Here is an 18860-nt window from a genome sequence, read left to right on the forward strand (position 1 = left end):
AGAAAGTATTAAAGATTAAATAGGAGCTTTCAAAGCAGGTAAAGAGAAGCAGCTTTCTTAGCCAGAGAGAATGGCTTTGCAAAGCCGGGGGTCACGAACAGTACGGGTCCTTTGGGAGCACGTCATTATGAAGTATTGCTGCAGTGAGTGGGGAAGAGTGGGAGAGATGAGGGTGAAGAGGTGGTCTGCGATCAAGTCTAAACAAGGCTTTGTGTTCTGTGCCAGAGACTTGAACGGCCAGATGTTGGACTTCATTTGGAAATTGCTGTTTCCTGACTCCACATCCTTAAGAAGTTTGATAGGGCAGTTCTTAGAACACCCTTACTAGGTGTTATTTACACCAAAGCGCTTCTGTAGGAAAATAATCATCTGGCTTAAAGGATGACTTTTAGAGAATTGAGATGAAGAGAGGAAATGTGAAAGAATTAAGTACTTCTCCAAGATAATTTTTCCCTCAACTAAGATGTATTAATTTGTAAGTAACAGTGCATTTGATAACAGTACCAATGTTCTTTAAAGCTGGTGAAACAAGGAAATTACATGTTTTAGTGGAGATTCGTGCTCAGAGAAGCCTGTGTGGCTTAATAATGGCATGTGCCTGACCAGCAGGTCTAACGCCGAGCAAGCATGGGCTAGTGGAGAGGGCCTGAAGTTTTCCTTTAAAAATACTGGGATTCAGTCTCAAAGTAGAAGAAATGTAGGGGGTTGAGTTCTACACCACTGGGTTCAGTCAGACTCATTGTAGAGCTTCCATGAGTAATGAAGTATCTTGTTTTTATTATTTAAAAAAATTTTCAAAAATGTAACCATTTAATGTCTAACTTCCTGGTAAAACCACTGAAGAGAAACCTATTGAAAACAGTAGTAATATATGTCCAAGTACCTACCTGGATGAGGTGGCATACATAGATGGAACTGTTAGTCATAAACCATTTATGAGATATCATAATAGTCTTTCTGAAGAATCAGTTTTTATTATGTTAATCACCCCTGTTGCTTTTATCTCTATGGCATTTTCTCCATATACTATCTTTCTTGTTTCTTTTGATTTGCTTTATTGTTCTTTTTCTAATTTCAATTGAATGCTTAGCTCATTTTTTTTTTTTACCTTATTTCCTGTGAAATTTCCCTTTAAACACTGCCTTAACTGTGTCCCATCAATATCAACCTGTGCCATTTCTATTGCTCTTCATTTTAAGTATTTGATGAATTTTCCTATAGTCTCTTCCCATTAAAAAACATTTTTATCATAAAAATTTCCAAATATATACAGAAGTTGAGGCAACTGTGTAGCGACACAGTGCTTTAGTAGTTATCAATTCAAGGCCAATCCTGTTTTAATCTGTTGAGACCTTAGCCAGTAAATCCTCTAGGACTAGATGTGCTGGAAAGGTCCTGCAAAGTGATATTTGTTGTATTAAAAGCACCCTTGGCCTGCCTTACGATGCATAGTGATTGGTTTCCAAACCTTAAACTGGTCTCATTAAATGGGAAATTTTTTTAAATTTAAATTATGACCACCATAAGCATGTGGTTCTCTGACACTGTGTCTAGTAAATTGAACTGTACAATTTCAACAAAGGTGCCAGAGTCGAGGAAACACAAGGATGAAGTCTAAAGGGACCTCATGGATTATCCATTACACTTCCATATTAGTGATGACATGAATTGGAGCTGAGAGGACTAACTGCCTTGCTCAGAGTCACTCGAATGACAGAACTAAGGTTGTGATTCCTTTCCATGAGGACAGAACTCTGGGCTGTCTGCTTTTCCACTTTCACTTGAGGGTAGACAGTCCCAGCTTTAGGCAGGATTGTGAAATAGAGTTGTGTTCTGCAGCCCTGATCTCTCTTTGCTCATCTTGTTTCATGAATTCCTTGTTTCTAGAGATACTGCTTATCTTCTCTTAAGTTCTTCTCTGTCCCCACCAGCTTCCTATTATCAAAAAGGAAATTATCCTTTCCTTAATCTTTTCCTCTGTCTCAGGATTCCTAGGAACATTTTATTCACATACTTGGTATGGTTTTGGTTAGAGTGGTGGGAAATTGTACGGTAAACTCCTCTTTCCTAGTGTTTTAAGTTCTTAGTAACTTCCTTGTTCAGTTCTTGATTTTTAATAGAATACCAATAACTGTTTGAGGAATGAATGTTTGAAAGGAATGATGAATGGGTGAATGAATGACTGTACATGGCTGTAGTTCCTCTGTGGTTGTCATCTGATAGTTGTATTGCTGTGGTGTCTGACAAAAGTTACAGCAATAGAACATTACTTTTCGTTCACACATGTTTGACTATAAATTGATTTAGTCAATTGAATCAGCATTGTTTTCCAAGACTTCCCTACTTGGACATAATATGAATCAAGCTTGTTACATGTTTATAGAGTTTGTTTAAGAATCTTTGAAATTGGTTTAAGAATCTTTCCCAAAAAAATGTGTGCATATTTTAATATTTCCATTGTTTTAGATTCAGACTTTGTCCACTCTGGTACATAGCTACATATGCCTAACATAGTTTTATTCTGTGAAAATGCCTATAAAACAAATGTTTATAACGTGAGTCATTTCTGTTGATAACCATAATTTTGCCCTTCCTGCTTTGCGCCAATTGCAGCATGCAGAAGAGAAGGAGAGGGAAGCACCAGCTTTTGGAACATAACGCCGTAGGCTGGGAGGAGAGAGAATGAAAGCTCGCTATGTTAGATTCCTCCTTGAGCAGAACAGAATGCCTGATAACAGCCAGCCAGAAGTTGGGGGAGTTAAGAGCAGCAATTTTACATTACAACAGAGTTTCTAGGCTGGCATGGAAAGAGATGCCAGTATTAGCTATTTGCATCTTACTGTAGCCACAGGGATATGTGAACAGCTGGAGAATTAATCTGATATATATTCCCGGCAGGCTTTCTTCTGCCAACAGAATTCCATTACTGTGAGCTTCTGAGTGTGTACTATGAATTTGTGTCTTGCTTTTTAATAGCTGCTGTAGCGTATTTCTGGCAAGTGGAATACCACATAATGGGGTGCAGTTGTATCTGCGTTTGGTAAACTGCGGCACCCTAAGCTCTTATGAGGTGGGAAAGGTAAGGCTCTGAGTCTGGGGATGCTTTGTGCCCTCAGGAAGTTGGAGATTTCAGATGAACACACAGTACTTTGTCCAATATGTGCAGTCATACCTGAAACATTTTTTTCCATGTTAGTGGAATTTCAGACTCCAGCAAGCAGATGGAAAGATATTTTGAAGAGTAGAGAAGTGGAATCTAGGTCCAGTTAGGCCAGGGTTGCCATGGCTGGTTCCTGAGCATAGAGCGGATATAACCCCCGAGGCAGGCCACAGTCCATGGGGTCACAACAGAGTTGGACACAACTTAGCAACTAAACGACGACTGCTGCTTCCCAGATCTGCGGCTGATGAGTCTTCGTACATCTTCCAAGATTCCTCCTCTTTCACATCCTTTTCCCCTCCCCTACCCTGAGGATCACAGCTCCTTTCTCACTAGCCTTTGCACTTAGAATCTGTTGTATCAACTGTGGGAAGAAGGAATTTCAGGCATCATCAAGAATGTTGGAAAGTAGTCCATGAAGCAGAAACACCAAGTCCAGAATAAGACTGAGGGTGGCTCTTGGACGCACAGGTGTTTTAAGTGTTTCTGACTTGGCACCTCATGTACACTCTTAAATTTTTTTTTTGTAAAATCATTCATTAGACTATAGAGAGCTGTTGGGGACAATAGGGATGGCAGGTCATGCAAAACCTGTGGAACTGCATACACAGAGGACAAATATAAACAATAAAAATCCAAATAAAGATCCAGACTCAATTAAGCCACCCTTTACATTTGCATCTGGGCTCTAGCAGCCCATCTCTGCAGCCTCGCACACTCCTGAGTTCATGCTGCTTCCTCCAGGGGGTGGGGCCTTGCAGACACTGGTTTCATCAGAATTAAAGATCCAGGGGTAGTTTCTTCATCATGATTTTTAAACACAGAGGAGAATATCTCTAGCTTTTTCATTCACAACCTCCCCAGACAGTTGAATGTAGTGAAAAGTTCAGCCACTGGAGCAGCCATTTCTTGCATTAGAGGAAGGAATTTAAATGAGATTATAAGATATTTTCTTAACATATTCATTAACTGCAGACTTTTCCTTTTATTGTGAGAGAACTTGCTCTTAATCTTTTTATAGCATTAATGTAGCATTAAAATCACACATGAACAGCCCACCTTCTACTTTATACTGACATCATTTTGTTCCAAATTATATATTAAGTAAAGTTACATTAGTGAAATGTGTTTTTATGATTCAGCAGTAGCTTTTAGGCCACTCCAGTACTCTTGCCTGGAAAACCCCATGGATGGAGGAGCCTGGTAGGCTGCAGTCCATGGGTTCGCGAAGAGTCAGACACATCTGAGCGACTTCACTTTCACTTTTCACTTTCATGCATTGGAGAAGGAAATGGCAACCCACTCCAGTGTTCTTGCCTGGAGAATCCCGGGGACTGGGGAGCCTGGTGGGCTGCTGTCTCTGGGGTCGCACAGAGTCGGACTCGACTGAAGTGACTTAGCAGCAGCAGTAGCTTTTAGGAGAAGAAGTAACCAGTGTCCTTTTGTTCTTAAACCTGACTCCTGTGCTGTCTTGGCCTAAGTGTACCAGTGAGGCATGCTGCTTTTTAGAACAGCAGTTCACAAAGTGCGGGCCACAGACCCCTGGGGGAACCCCAAGAGACCTTTCAAGTAGTGCATGAGGTCAGAGTTATTTTCACAGTAATACTAACATTATTTGCTTTTATTCTGTGTGTCAACATTTGCACTGGTTCTACAAAAGCAATGCTGGTAAAACTGCTGACATCTTAGCCTGAGCAGAGGCTGTGACCCCAAACTGTGTTAGTCAGTTACTACCATTCAGTTGCAGTAAACTAATACTAATAACCAAGTAAAAAAATCAGTTTCCATTAACAATGCCTGTTATTGAAGTAGTACATGTTATTAACTTTATTAAGTCTCTTTTAAAAAACACTTTTATTTTTAAATTATTTTTGGTTGCACTGGGTCTTTGTTGCTGTGAGGGGGCTTTCTCTAGTTGGAGTGAGTGGCGGCTACCCCCTAGCTGTGACGCATGGACTTCTCATTGTGTGGCTTGTCTTGTTGCAGAGCACAGGCTCCAGACTCGCGGGCTCAGTAGTCGCGGCACACAGGCTTAGTTGCCCCCTGGCATATGGAGTCCTCCCAGATCAGGGATCGAACCTGTGTCCCCTGCGTTGGCAGGCAGATTCCTAATCACTGGACCACAAGGGAAGTCCTAATTTTCCTAAATTTCAATCATTGGTTACATATCTTATGAATATTCTGTGGAATGAAATGGAAAGTACACATGAAATAATGCTGCCTACTGAAATCCCACAGTTGTCTCGAGGAAAAGCATCACATTGTCTTATAAACATCCCAGTTGGAGATGTCAGATTAGCCATAGTTATAATTGACTGTTCACTACAGTACTCAAATATTTAGTTATACTTGAACATGCATGTATTTTAATTCATACATGAAATTATAAAATTTCTCTCATTTTATATTTAGAAAAAATAGCATTTGGATTTGGTGTCTTGCGGAAGTTACAGTCTTAAAAATACATTTGCAGAGGTATGTCAGATATCTTGACCTCTCGGTCTCAAAGACTACTTTTTGTCATATGGAGAACACCAGAGAAAAACTACTTGATATAAATGAAGGGCAGTATTCCTGTTATTTAGTTCAGTTTAGTCGCTCAATTGTGTCCGACTCTTTGTGACCCCATGGACTGCAGCATGCCAGGCTTTCCTGTCCATCACCAACTCCCAGAACTTGCTCAAACTCATGTCTATCACATCAGTGGTGCCATCCAACCATCTCATCCTTTGTCATGCCCTTCTCCTTCTACCTTTAATCTTTCCCAGAATCAGATGTTTTCCAATGAATCAACTCTTCACATCAGGTAGCCAAAGAATTGTATCTTCAGCTTGAGCATCAGTCCTTCCAATGAATATTCAGGACTGATTTCCTTTAGGATTGACTGCTTGGATCTCCTTGCAGTCCAAGGGACTCTCAAGAGTCTTCTCCAACACCACAGTTCAAAAGCATCAATTCTTCCATGCTCGGCTTTCTTTACGGTCCAACTCTCACATCCATACATGATTGCTGGAAAAACCATAGCTTTGACTATATGAACCTTTGTCAGCAAAGTAATGTCTCTGTTTTTTAATATGCTGTCCAGGTTTGTCATAGCTATTCCTGTTATTAACTCCTTTTTCCCCCCCTCCCTTCTAACCCTTAACTAGTCCAAGGAAAAACGAAAAACTGAATCAGAATCAGAACCTTGATCCTTGTGCTGTATACATGGATTTACTTAAGAAAAGAAATTTTAAAACATCAAATTTGCCAAGTGCTGTCAGCAGCACTGTTGGGCTCAGATTTGATTTCTGTATAATCAAACCTCACTCAGTTTTTGCTTTTCAGTCCCTGTTGGTTGGCTGATAAACTATTTTAAAGTATAATGTTCTGTAATAGAAAACCACAAAAGCATTTGTCTCAAGAGCATGTTATACTTGATCCTATGAAGCAGCGGTTGCTAAGGAAACTATTTGCCAAGAAGAAAAACAACGTATTGATTAAGATGGGGGCATAGAATTGAAAGGGTTTCCTCTCAAGAAAGAAAACAAAAGCATATGACACTTTTGGCTTTAGAGTCAGATGCCTCCTGACTGGACACAGTGGCCGTGACATTTCCTGCGGGGGTGGCCAGGCTTACCTGTGCTCCATTAGGTGCAGCCTGTCATTTCTGCCAAGAGGCTTCTGCTGAGAAGAGTAAGGAGCTGGGGTGGGTATTAAGGGAAGTTGCCTTTTAATTCTGACTCCACTCTCAGGGAAAATGGTCTTCCTGTGGGGAGGCAGAGAAAAACATCTGGCAGTGAAAACAAATTGGCCCTGAGATGGACTCCTTGGAAGTGCCCTTGATGCCAGCCAGGTAATAAGGCTGAAGTCTAGAGCTGATCTGGAAAAGAGATAATGACAGATGATGCCTAAAGGTACCAAAGGATGTCTGAAAATTTTTTCAAAATGCCTGCCTCATTAACACTTTACTAATAAGCTTTTTGAATAAGATTTTTATTGTGTAAACAAGTTCATTATAATGAAACAGTTTTCCTTGGTATATGTCTATACATTTTTTTACAAGACATTTTCTGTGTGTTTTTTTTTTAAAGCATAGACAACAGTATTAACCGTATCAGTGACATGAGAAATACGGTTATTGAATGTTTTACTACGTCAGGGGTTAAGGATGTTCAGAGTTGGATAAGACCTGGCTCTTGTGCATGAGGACTGTATGTCTAATGGGGAAGTTTGACTTATATGAAGCCATTACTAGAAAGGATAAGAGGTGTGCACAGGTATTTATAGGAACATGGAGGATAGAGCAGCTCAGAGCTGGAGAAGTCTTCTCAAAGAAGTGACATTTGCCTTGGGTGTTTTTTTTGTTTGTTTGTTTTTTTAATTTTTAAAAAATTTTTATTGGAGTACAGTTGCTTTATAATGTGTTAATTTCTGCTGTACAGCAAAGTGAATCAGCTATGCATATCCCCACTTTTTTGGATTTCCTTCCCATTTGGGTCACCACAGAGCATTGAGTAGAGGTACCTGTGCTGCACAGTAGATTTTCACTAGTTATCTGTTTTACGCATTGTAGTGTATATAGGTCAATGCAGTTTCCCAGCTCATCCCACCCCTTGACCTGGGTCTTGGAATGAATAGGAGTTATCAAGAGGAAGGGGAGAAGGAGGTGTTTTAGGCAGATGAGACTCTGTGAGCAAAGGCATGGGAGCGTTCCTTGAGGGTTTGTGGTGAGAATCTGTACTTACTGGAGCATTAGGTTGTGTGAGAGATTGGTGCACGGTGAGTCTGTACAAGTAGGTACAGGCTGTATCATAATCGTATCTACAATAAGAAATTTGGACTTTGTCTTGTTGGTGAGAGACAGCCAATGAGCAAGTTCGTCTTTTGAGGAAGGTGATTCTGCTGACAGAGTGAGTTAACGGGGTAATGCAAGGAGACAGATGAGAGGATGCTGCAGGATGAAGAGTGATGTGTCAGGGAACTCCAGTTACAATGGAGGGAAGGGATGTTTATTGTGAGGGAAAAATCCGCATCAGAATCCCATCAACACATTGATGATACAGTAACTATACATATTTAAAATGACAGTGATAAAAATTTCTTCTTGGAATGAGATAGGAAAGAGGAGAAATACAGTTTTCCAGTGGTTTGAATGTTACTTGAGTTTCTTATTAGCTTTTACATTCCTAGGGTTGAACTAACTTTGAATTCCGAATTTGAATGTTCAGTCAAACAGTTTCTTCATGGTAAATTTCACAGAATTGGATTAGGCTCGTGGTACTAATAACATGTCAGCAATTAAATATAGAGATAAGAAATTATCTACTTGAGCCATTTCATCATGTATTATAACTGAAGACAAAATTATCACCTATTCATTTACCTTGTGGAATTGTTTCAGTGTATTTTTCTGGTTTTCCATCTTGAAGATAGGAATGTCCCTTTGTGTACATGTTATGTACCTGTTATTTCTAAAGGCCAAAGCCAGACTAAATAGGAAAGCAGATCTTCAAACGGATAACTTTTGTTTTTGTTTAAACTTCTAAAATCATTCTATTGAGAGTTGAAGGTTTGATCAAATCAGAGAGCCTGATCTTCTGAAATCAAAACACAGATTTTCTGTTCTCCCTTTTCAAAGAATCACCCTGAAGCCCTTTGTTTTGTAAATGATATCCTTCTAAAGACACCTTGACAAGAAAATTATTTATTTCAGTGAGGGAAAACAGTCTTTTCCTGACTTAGTAAGTCAACAGTGTCACCAGAAGGAAAAGTTAGCCTTATAAAAATCATACCCATTTGTTTGCACTGTCTTCTGCAATAACATATTCTTAAGATGGCTTTGTACCTGCCTTACTTTGAGCAACAGGTTTAAGTACCTTAAATTCAAGCACTTTAAAAATATTCTCTCAAGATATGGTTATCAGAAACATGTTTACTATTTAATAGTCAGTACCCAGTTAAGGTGTGATAAAGTATCCATTAAAGATAATGTTAAGAGAGGGGGACACTCATATAACATACCGGAGACTCCGAGAAATAGTCTGGTTTCCTAAAGAGGTGTTTCAATTACGAGGAATTCAGTTAAGGACTGAGTCTGCCTGTGGTTCTGTCATGTTTGTCTCATTTTTCTGAACTGGGTCCCTGAAAGTTGGTTTTAAAATCTATTTTAGGGTCTTCCCTGGTGGCTTAGCTGCTAAAGAATCCGCCTGCAATGTGGGAGACCTGGGTTTGATCCCTGGATTGAAGATCCTCTAAAGAAGGGAAAGGCTACCCACTCCAGTGTTCTGGCCTGGAGAATTCCATGGATTGTGTAGTCCATGGGGTCGCAAAGACTCAGACACAACTGAGTGACTTTCACACTGGTGGCTTAGTTGGTAAAGGTTCTGCCTGCAGTGCGAGAGACCTGGCTTCAGTCCCTGGGTTGGGAAGATCCCCTGGAGAAGGAAATGGCTACCCACTCCAGTATTCTTGTCTGGGGAATCCCATGGACAGTCCACGGGGTCACAAAGAGTTGGACACGACTGAGTGACTAATACTTTCACTTTATTTCTTACAGTCAACTCCATTCCTTGACCCGGACATTGATTTGGTCTCAGCTTCAGAATTGGATGGCTTCAGCCTCTCACTAGGCTGTAGCCCTTAGTTTTGTTTGTTGTTTTTCCTGACCTTGGTTGTCGGCAGTGATGGGCCTTAGCATCTGAACTGAAGTGCATTCATTGGAGGGTGGTGTCTGTTTATATTTAATAGCACTGCCTTGATGTATGAAGTTTCAGAAGTATTTTAAACCTGAAACTAGTCTCTATCAGATGCGGTAAAAAAATAAAAAATAAAAAAAAACTGGAGTTTTTTGGAATAATTTTGTAGATTGACAGATGCAGCTCCTATAGTTTTATTGAACATGGGAAAATCTTGGAATCTTTGTTTAAAATGAAAAACTTTAAAGGAATCTCAATTGTTACTGTAATAACACATTAGAGGAGTAGTAGTTTTTGATTAGAAATGTTTGTAGATATAGCTAACTAATGTTGATGCGACTGGCTATATTTCAGTCTTCTCGTTTATTAGGAGGTTGGGTTTCATTCATTTGTAAAATTGGAGCCAGACTGCCTTTCCTGAATTGAGGTTCAACATTGGATGTTAATCTTGACAACTTCACACATTTTTGCTTGCAGACAGGCCTTTGAATGAAGCTAACAAGCAAACATTATGTGGTTGTTAATTGTTTTCCAGATGAGAACTGGGATGATGACCAACTGCTTGGTTTTGAACCATGCAATGAAAACCTTGTCTCTGGCTGCAATCTAATCAATGGGAAATGTGAGTGTGACACCATTCGAACCTGTAACAATCCCTTCGAATTTCCAAGGAAGGATATGTGCCTTTCAGCTTTAAAGAGGATTGAAGGTGAGTATTCATTTTCGGTCGCAAGCCTTAGCATCACGTAACTCTGAGCAGTGATGGTATTTGAGCTGGAAAAGGCAAAGACGAGCTTACAGAGATGGGTAGTAGCTTTGATCTCAAACAAAATTCCGAAAGTTGACCAGGTGCGGATGTGATGGTGTATACATGCATGTGTGTCTGCGCATATGTGTGTGTTTCTGAAAAGCCATGGGATGGTGATGCTGGGGCAGTACAGGCAAAGTAGTTTGCGCCTGCCTGTCTAGGTCACCTCTGCTTAATGGATGATATTACACGAGGCGTTTGAGATCAGCATCTGTTGTCACCATGTCCATTCTGCTTGATTTACCGTAGGGTGGTGCTCCAGGAGGAGAGTGCCGATTAGAAATGCAGTCTTGCAAGAACTTGCAGTTTAGAGGAGGTGGGAGCCTTGTGCAGTGACTGTTAGAGGCTGAAGTGGGCTTTATCATGGGGCAAAACCACGTGGGTGTGGACAGGTCATTGGGTGCTTTCCTTCTGGAATGAAGTCAGAAATCACATTAAAATAACAAGAAAATTATACTAACGTGGCCTATAACTTTTGTACATTCATGCATAAAACCTAGATGAGGGATGGAGGACTTGAAGGTATGATTCATGACTGCAGTAATCAGGAGTGACATAGCCAGAGCTGGGTGCCATGACTCGTTGCTGGAATTCACAGAGGATGAGGCCTGGGCTTCGGACTCAGCCGTGCCCCTGGGCAGCAGTGAACTCTCTCAGAGCCCCAGGTTCCACTCGGCGGGGAAAGAGGGCTGAATGAGACATTCTCGTGTTTGTTTGTTTGTTTTCTGTAATTCTTTTTGTTGGCGTTTAGTTGATTTGCAGCGTTGTGTTAGTTTCTGCTGTACAGCAAAGTGAATCAGTTATACATATGCATACAGCCGCTCTTTTAGATTCGCTTCCCACGTAGTTCATTCGAGTATTGAATAGAGTGGCCCGTGCTATACAGTGGGTTCTTCTTATCTGTTTTATATACAGTAGTGTATATATGTCAATCCCACTCTCCCAGTTTATCACCCCCTTTTCCCCTCTTGGTAACCATGAGTTTTCTGCATCTGTGACTCTATTTCTGTTTTGTCAATAAGTTCATTTGTAACCATTTTTTTAAATTTCACATGTAAGTAATATATGATATTTGTCTTTCTCTGACTTCAATCAGTATGACAGTCTCTTGGTTTACCCACGTTACTGCAAAATATACTTTATATCTCTATGATGATGGAGAAGCTGGTAGTACAGTTTGGAATACTGAGGATTTTTCAAGTTCAAAATCAAGCTCATAAAAGCAGTAGAGCAGGACTGAAGTTTTTGAATTGTATTGTTTCGAAGACATATTAAATGGTTGTAAAGAGTAAGAAGTGTATATGAATGTGAAAGTCACTCATTCGTGTCCGACTCTTTGCGACCCCATGGACTGCAGCCTGCCCGGCTCCTCTCTCCATGAAATTCTCTAGGCCAGAATACTGGAGTGGGTAGCCATTCTCTTCTCTGAGAGATCTTCCCAACCTAGGGATCGAACCCAGGTCTCCTGCATTGCAGGGGAATTCTTTACCGTCTGAGTCACCAGGGAAGCCCAGGAATACTGGAGTGAGTAGCCTATCCCTTCTCCAGTGGATCTTCCTAAACCAGGAATTGAACCGGGGTCCCTGCATTGCAGGTGGACTCTTTAGCAGCTGAGCTACCAGGGAAGCCCATTAAGAAATGTATAGTAGCCTCAAAAATAGCATTTCTGTTTGTATTTTCCAGTGCTGCTGGATCATTAAAATAATAGAGTAGAAAACAAAAGAAATAAAGTTTTAGAACCTCAGGAATCTTAGATAACATTTAGTTTAGTCCTTCAGTTTGAAAATTGAAAACTTGAGCTCTACACAGTGGATGACTGACAGGCCCGTAAAGTCTTTTTTGAACCATATCATGCCATTGACAACAGTTAACCAAGCTCGTTCGTCTTGTCTCGAGGCTCTTTGCTCACCCCTGTCCTCACCTCTATTGCCTGCTTTTCAGTATTTTTGCCAACTAGTGTATAAATCTTCAGGGACATAGATGAAACGGTCAAATATCTATTTAATTCATTTAATTATTCATGCATATTTTAAGTCACATCATATAGCAGTTTAGAGGATTACTTTTTGCTCTTCTTATATTTTACTGAACTGTTTTAGTCACATCTCAACTGCATTTCCGTCACTGTCATTGTCTGTTGGAGCTGTTTTCTGTGTCATTTAACACCTGTTTCTGAGCACACCTTCCTCATTGCCATTTAAGTTGTTGGAGATACAGCTGATTTGGAATCCAGGTTATCACAAGTTTTGTTCCAAACAGGGTGTCTTTGCACATAGAACTAGGACAGTTGCATGTTTAATTAGTGAGGTGTGTGTTTATGATCTTTACAATGTGGCGATTCACTGCGTTGATTTTTAAAGTGTTTCTGAAAAGGCTGTTTACGAGATCTACCACTTCCAATTTTGAGATTATTCCCTCAGGAATAATTACTGTGGCTGATTAAATTTCTTTATGCTCGTGCCCCCCCCCCCCCTTTTTTTAACAGATTCTGTCTGGCCTCTGTATAAAAAATCCAAAAGTAGGATTGGCAGAGGTCATTTAAGGTTAATGTATCTTCCACAAATTGTGTGTGCATACTCAGTTGCTCAGTCGTGTTCAACTCTTTGCGACCCCGTGGACTGTAGCCCTCCAAGTTCCTCTGTCCCTGGAATTTTCCAGGCAGGAGTACTGGAGTGGGTTGCCATTTCCTACTCCAGGGGATTTCGTGGGGCTTTTTTGTTTTTTGTTTTTGTTTTGTTTTAATTTTTATTGGAGTGTAGTTGATAATGTTGTGTTAGCTTCAGGTGTTCAACAAAGTGAATCAGTTATACATGTACATATATATATGTATATGTATACATATCTTTCTTTTGAAATCCTTTTCCCTGATAGTCCATTATAGAGCATTGAGCAGAGTTCCCTATGCTATACAGCACATTCTTATTACTTATCTATTTTATGTATGGTAAGCATATATGTCAGTCCCAGTTCCCATCCCCTGATCATCATAAATTTGTTTTCTGTATCCAGATACTCTACTTCTGTTTTGTAAGTAAGCTCATTTTTACCCTTTTTTAGATTCCATATATAAGTGGTATTATATGATATTTGTCTTTCTGTGTTGAGTCTTCACTCAGTTTGACAATCTCAAAAATGAAATTATTTTCTTTTTATTGCTGAGTAATATTTTGTTGTGTATGTGTACCACATATTCTTTGTCCATTCCTCTGTTGATAGACATTTAGGTTGCTGCCATGTCCTGGCTATTGGGAAGTAGTACTGCAGTGAACATTGGGATGCATATATCTTTTCAAATTATTGAATTATGGCTTTCTTCAGGTATATGGCCAGAAGTGGAAGTGCTCAGTTATATGGTAGTTCTGTTCTCAGTTTTTTAAAGAACCTCCATACTGTTCTCCATGGCTTCCCAGGTGCCTCAGTAGTAAAGAATCCACCTGCCAGTCTTTGAGGAAAACATAGGCAGAACATTCGATGACATAAATTAAAGCAAGTTCCTCTATGACCCACCTCCTAGAGTAATGGAAATAAAATCAAAAGTAAACAAGTGGGACCTGATTAAACTGAAAAGCTTTTGCACAGCAAAGGAAACTATCAGTTCAGTCGCTCAGTTGTGTCCGACTCATTGCGACCCCATGAATCTCGGCACGCCAAGCCTCCCTGTCCATCACCAACTCCCGGAGTTCACTCAAACTCAGGTGCATCAAGTCAGTGATGCCATCCAGCCATCTCATCCTCTGTCATCCCCTTCTCCTCCTGCCCCCAATCCCTCCCAGCATCAGGGTCTTTTCCAATGAGTCAGCTCTTCGCATGAGGTGGCCAAAGTATCGGAGTTTCAGCTTCAGCATCAGTCCTTCCAATGAACACCCAGGACTGGTCTCCTTTAGGATGGACTGGTTGGATCTCCTTGCAGTCCAAGGGGGTCTCAAGAGTCTTCTCCAACACCACAGTTCAAGAGCATCAATTCTTCGGCGCTCAGCCTTCTTCACAGTCCAACTCTCACATCCATACATGACCACAGGAAAAACCATAGCCTTGACTAGACAGACCTTTGTTGGCAAAGTAATGTCTCTGCTTTTGAATATGCTATCTAGGTTGGTCATAACTTTCCTTCCAAGGAGTAAGCGTCTTTTAATTTCATGGCTGCAATCACCATCTGCAGTGATTTTGGAGCCCCCAGAAATAAAGTCTGACACTGTTTCCACTGTTTTCCCATCTATTTGCCATGAAGTGATGGGACCAGATGTCATGATCTTAGTTTTCTGAATGTTGAGCTTTAAGCCAACTTTTTCACTCTCCTCTTTCTTTCAAGCAAGGTGAAAAGACAACCCTCAGAATGGGAGAAAATAATAGCAAATGAAACAACTGACAAAGGATTAATTTCCAAAATATACAAGCAGCTTATATAACTCAATGCCAGAAAAACAAACAACCTAATCAAAAAGTGGTAAAAGGACCTAAACAGACATTTCTCCATAGAAGACCTACAGATGGCTAACAAACACATGAAGAGATGATCAACATCGCTCATTATTAGAGAAATGCAAGTCAAAACCACCGTGAGATATCACCTCACACTGGTCAGAGTGGCCATCATCAAAAAGTCTACAAACAATAAATGCTGGAGAGGATGTGGAAGAAAGGGAACACTCTTGCACTGTTGGTGGGGATGCAAATTGACACAGTCGCTATGGAAGATGGTATGGAGATTCCTCAAAAAACTAGGAATAAAACCACCATATGACCCAGCAATCCCACTCCTAGGCATATACCCTGAGGAAACCAAGGTTGAAAAAGACACATGTATCCAATTGTTCATTGCATCACTACTTACAACAGCTAGAACATGGAAGCAACCTAGATGTCCATCAACAACTGAATGGATAAAGAAGTTGTGGTACATATACACAATGGAATATCACTCAGCCATAAAAAGGAACCCATTTGAGTCAGTTCTGATGAGGTGGATGAACCTAGAATCTATTATACAGAGTGAAGTGAGTCAGAAAGAGAAAGATAAATATCGTATTCTAATTCACATATACAGAGTATTAAAAAATGAATTTATTTACAGGGCAGCAGTGGAGAAACAGACATAGAGAATAGGCTTATGGACATGGAGAGAGGGGAGGAAAGGGTGAGATGTATGGATAGAAGAACATAGAAACTTACATTACCATGTGTAAAATAGATAGCCAACAGGAATTTGCTGTATGGCTTAGGAAACTCAAACAGGGGCTCTGTATCAACCTAGAGAAGTGGGATGGGGAGGGAGTTGGGAGGGAGGTTCAAAAAGGAGGGGGATATATGTATACCTATGGCTGATACATATTGAAATTTGATAGAAAACAGCAAAATTCTGTAAAGCAATTATCCTTCAATAAGAAAATAAAAAACAAGAATCCACCTGCCAGTGCAGGAGACACAGGGAAAGCAGATTTGATCCCTGGGTCGGGAAGATCTCCTGGAGAAGGAAATGGCAACCCATTCCAGTATTTGTGCCTGGGAAATCCCATAGACAGAGAAACTTGGGGGTCTACAGTCCATGGGGTCACAGGGAGTCCAACATGACTGAGCATACACACATGCAATACTGTTCTGCATAGTAGCTGTACAAATTTACATTCCCAGCACTAATGTAGGAGGGTTCCCTTTCCTCCACACTCTCCAGCATTTATTGTGTATACATTTTTGCCGATGGTCATTCTAACTGGTGTAGGGTGATACCTCATTGTAGTTGTGATTTGCGGTTTTCTAATAATTAGTGATGTTGTGCATCTTTTCATGTGCTTTTTGGCCCTCCACGTGTCTTCTTTGGAGAAATGTCTGTTTATATCCGTGCTTTGTTTTTTTAAAATAAAGCACCCTGTAATATTTGAGGTCTTGTAAGAAGTCAGTTCTGTGGGGTTTCCTTTCTTGAGAGACAGTGTTGAAGAAAAAACTCTATATTCAAGTATATTGCAAATGAAAAAGTTAGTGATGGTATATCACTGCATATAATTAAATCATTAATAGCGTGAGGACTTGGAATGCTATAAGAACTTAGGGCCAAAAAAATGTTACCTGGAATTATATGATAAAGTATTGTGGAGGAGTTAGAGTCTGAACAGTTTAGAATTTGGATGGTGATGGATTCCAGGCAGAATGATGTGGAAAGAACAATGAAATGTCCAAGTGAGATTTGCATGACTTATGTGTAAGATACTTGGGAAATGAATGTAGGAGAGCAAGTTTTTATGTCTGTAGGTAGATAGGAACTAAAGATGAGGAGTCAGGACAGGACCAGATGATGAAATGTCCTTCACATGGTGCAGGGAACTCAGGCCCAGTGATAGGAGTTATCAAAAGTCACTGTAGGTTTATGAGCCAAGAGAAGCAGAGTGTGAAGAAATCCATGTTAGGCAGTTTGGAGTTGCAGGGGTTGTGTAATGTATTAGCAGGGAAAGATTCTGCAGTTGAGGCTTGTAGGAGAGCTCTTTACATTATTTAGATGTAATGCCACTAGAGACGGGTCTAGGGGATGGCAAGGGAAAAGCAAGGAAGAGCAGACAGATGCACGTCATTTTGATGGAAGAACATGAAGTATCTGCTTATAGGTAAGGGAGGGATGAAAATATACAAAGGTGACTCTGGTTTCCTAACCTGAAATAGTAGAAGAATGATGGTACAAGTAACAGCAATGGGAAAACATCTCAAAACTTGGAACCGACAAGTGAAGTGGTTGTTTCAGAGGGATCTAAGGTCAAAAAGGGCTTTAAAAATATGGCAAGTGTCACAGCATGTTTGATGACAAGAATGATCTAGTAAAAAGGGAGAAACTAATAATGTGAATGGTGATGATTATAGAAGCAGAGGCATTGAGGAGGGAGAGGAGCAAAATTGTTCCTGTTTCTCAGAGGTTATAAAACAAGGTTGTCAGCTAACGTTGAGGTGGAAGAAGGGTGTGAAAAATTGAGGAGGGAGAAGAAATGGAAAATAGACAACTCAGAGAGAAGAGGAGTGAACTAAGTAGGGAAGTGTATTAGGGTCATCTGCTAGTGCTGACAGCATGCTTGAGGTTAGTGGCTATAAATCTGAAGGGAGAACAGCCAGCACAGTTGTGTGCTTTTCTCTGGCTCTGGCGCATGCAGCAGAGGTGGAAAGGTAGATTTAACTAGGGTAGGGGTTTTTCATAGTGGGTCCTATAGAAAGCGAAGGGCCCTGACATTGAGTTATGCAGGAGAGTACTTAGACAGTGACCAGCCAGGTCATCACTCCTGGCAAGGAGGAAGCAGCAGTGAACAGGGAATGGCCAAGAGGCAGAAGTTCTGTAAGAGGATAATGCAACACTTGCATGGAGCTGGGACAGCATCTGATTGCATGTGCTTCATGCAAACAAGGTGTTTTTTTTTTTTTTTTAAGGGGAAAAGGAAGAATGGTCTGAAAGTAGTGACAAAAACCAAGAAGACCCCTTCCCCACCCTCAGGACTTATGGCATGTGGAAGGTGAAGCCATCCCCACTTTGGAGGATTTCAGGGGGCAGAGTACAGTCAGGGAGGACGCAGGTGTTCACTAGAGCACAGAGGTAAAGGCGCATCTCGAGGGGAGAATGACAGCAAAAGGGACGTTGGCGATGACAGTCTGAGTTCTAGAAGGCCCAGTAGGTATTCAGGAGGGAGGGTGGTGCAGAGCATGGGTGATTTTTGCAGAGCCAAGTGAGATTAAGTCTCAAGATGATGCATGACGTGATAAATTTAGACTTGGCTTTTGCAGTTTCTTATGAGAAGGTGATTAGTTAATGAAAGCCTTCCTTTAAGCACCGTTCTCTGGGGCATTCTGTAGTGTGAAGGTATGTATGTATTTAGCATAAGGAAGAAGGTCTAGTGTTCTTGCCAGAGCATCATGCTAAAAAGCATGGGTCTTCATTTCTGTGTTTTGTGAGTGAATTCTGAACATGAATTGAATTTTAAGCATGCAACATTTTAAAAAAATGCATGAAAGTCAGTTTAGTCAGTAAAGATTTATGAAGAATAATGACGATTCAGGGTATTTTTAAAGAAAGGTTCCTGGGTATTTTATTTGTTTAAAAGGGAGGTCATTGGTCCTGGATTTTAATAAATACAACATCATAAAGTTTGTCACAAATTTAGAGGAAATACCATACTGGATAACAGCCAGTCTTGCCTTATGTACAAAATGATTTGTCAGAATCATCTGTATTTCTCTGAGGAAGGAGGGA

General features: G+C 40.5%; 1 protein-coding gene across 3 annotated transcripts in view; it reads left to right on the forward strand.

The window, feature by feature from the left end:
• CRIM1 (cysteine rich transmembrane BMP regulator 1) overlaps nt 1-18860 on the forward strand; it is a 209335-nt gene that overhangs the window by 30951 nt on the left and 159524 nt on the right. For all 3 annotated transcript variants that reach the window (XM_027554995.1, XM_027554996.1, XM_027554994.1), the window contains exon 2: nt 10373-10546. In XM_027554995.1, the coding sequence (XP_027410796.1) occupies nt 10373-10546 (174 nt within the window). The remainder of the gene's footprint in view (nt 1-10372; nt 10547-18860) is intronic.

This window comes from Bos indicus x Bos taurus, chromosome 11 (genome assembly GCF_003369695.1).
Source record: "Bos indicus x Bos taurus breed Angus x Brahman F1 hybrid chromosome 11, Bos_hybrid_MaternalHap_v2.0, whole genome shotgun sequence".
Classification (NCBI taxonomy): domain Eukaryota; kingdom Metazoa; phylum Chordata; class Mammalia; order Artiodactyla; family Bovidae; genus Bos; species Bos indicus x Bos taurus.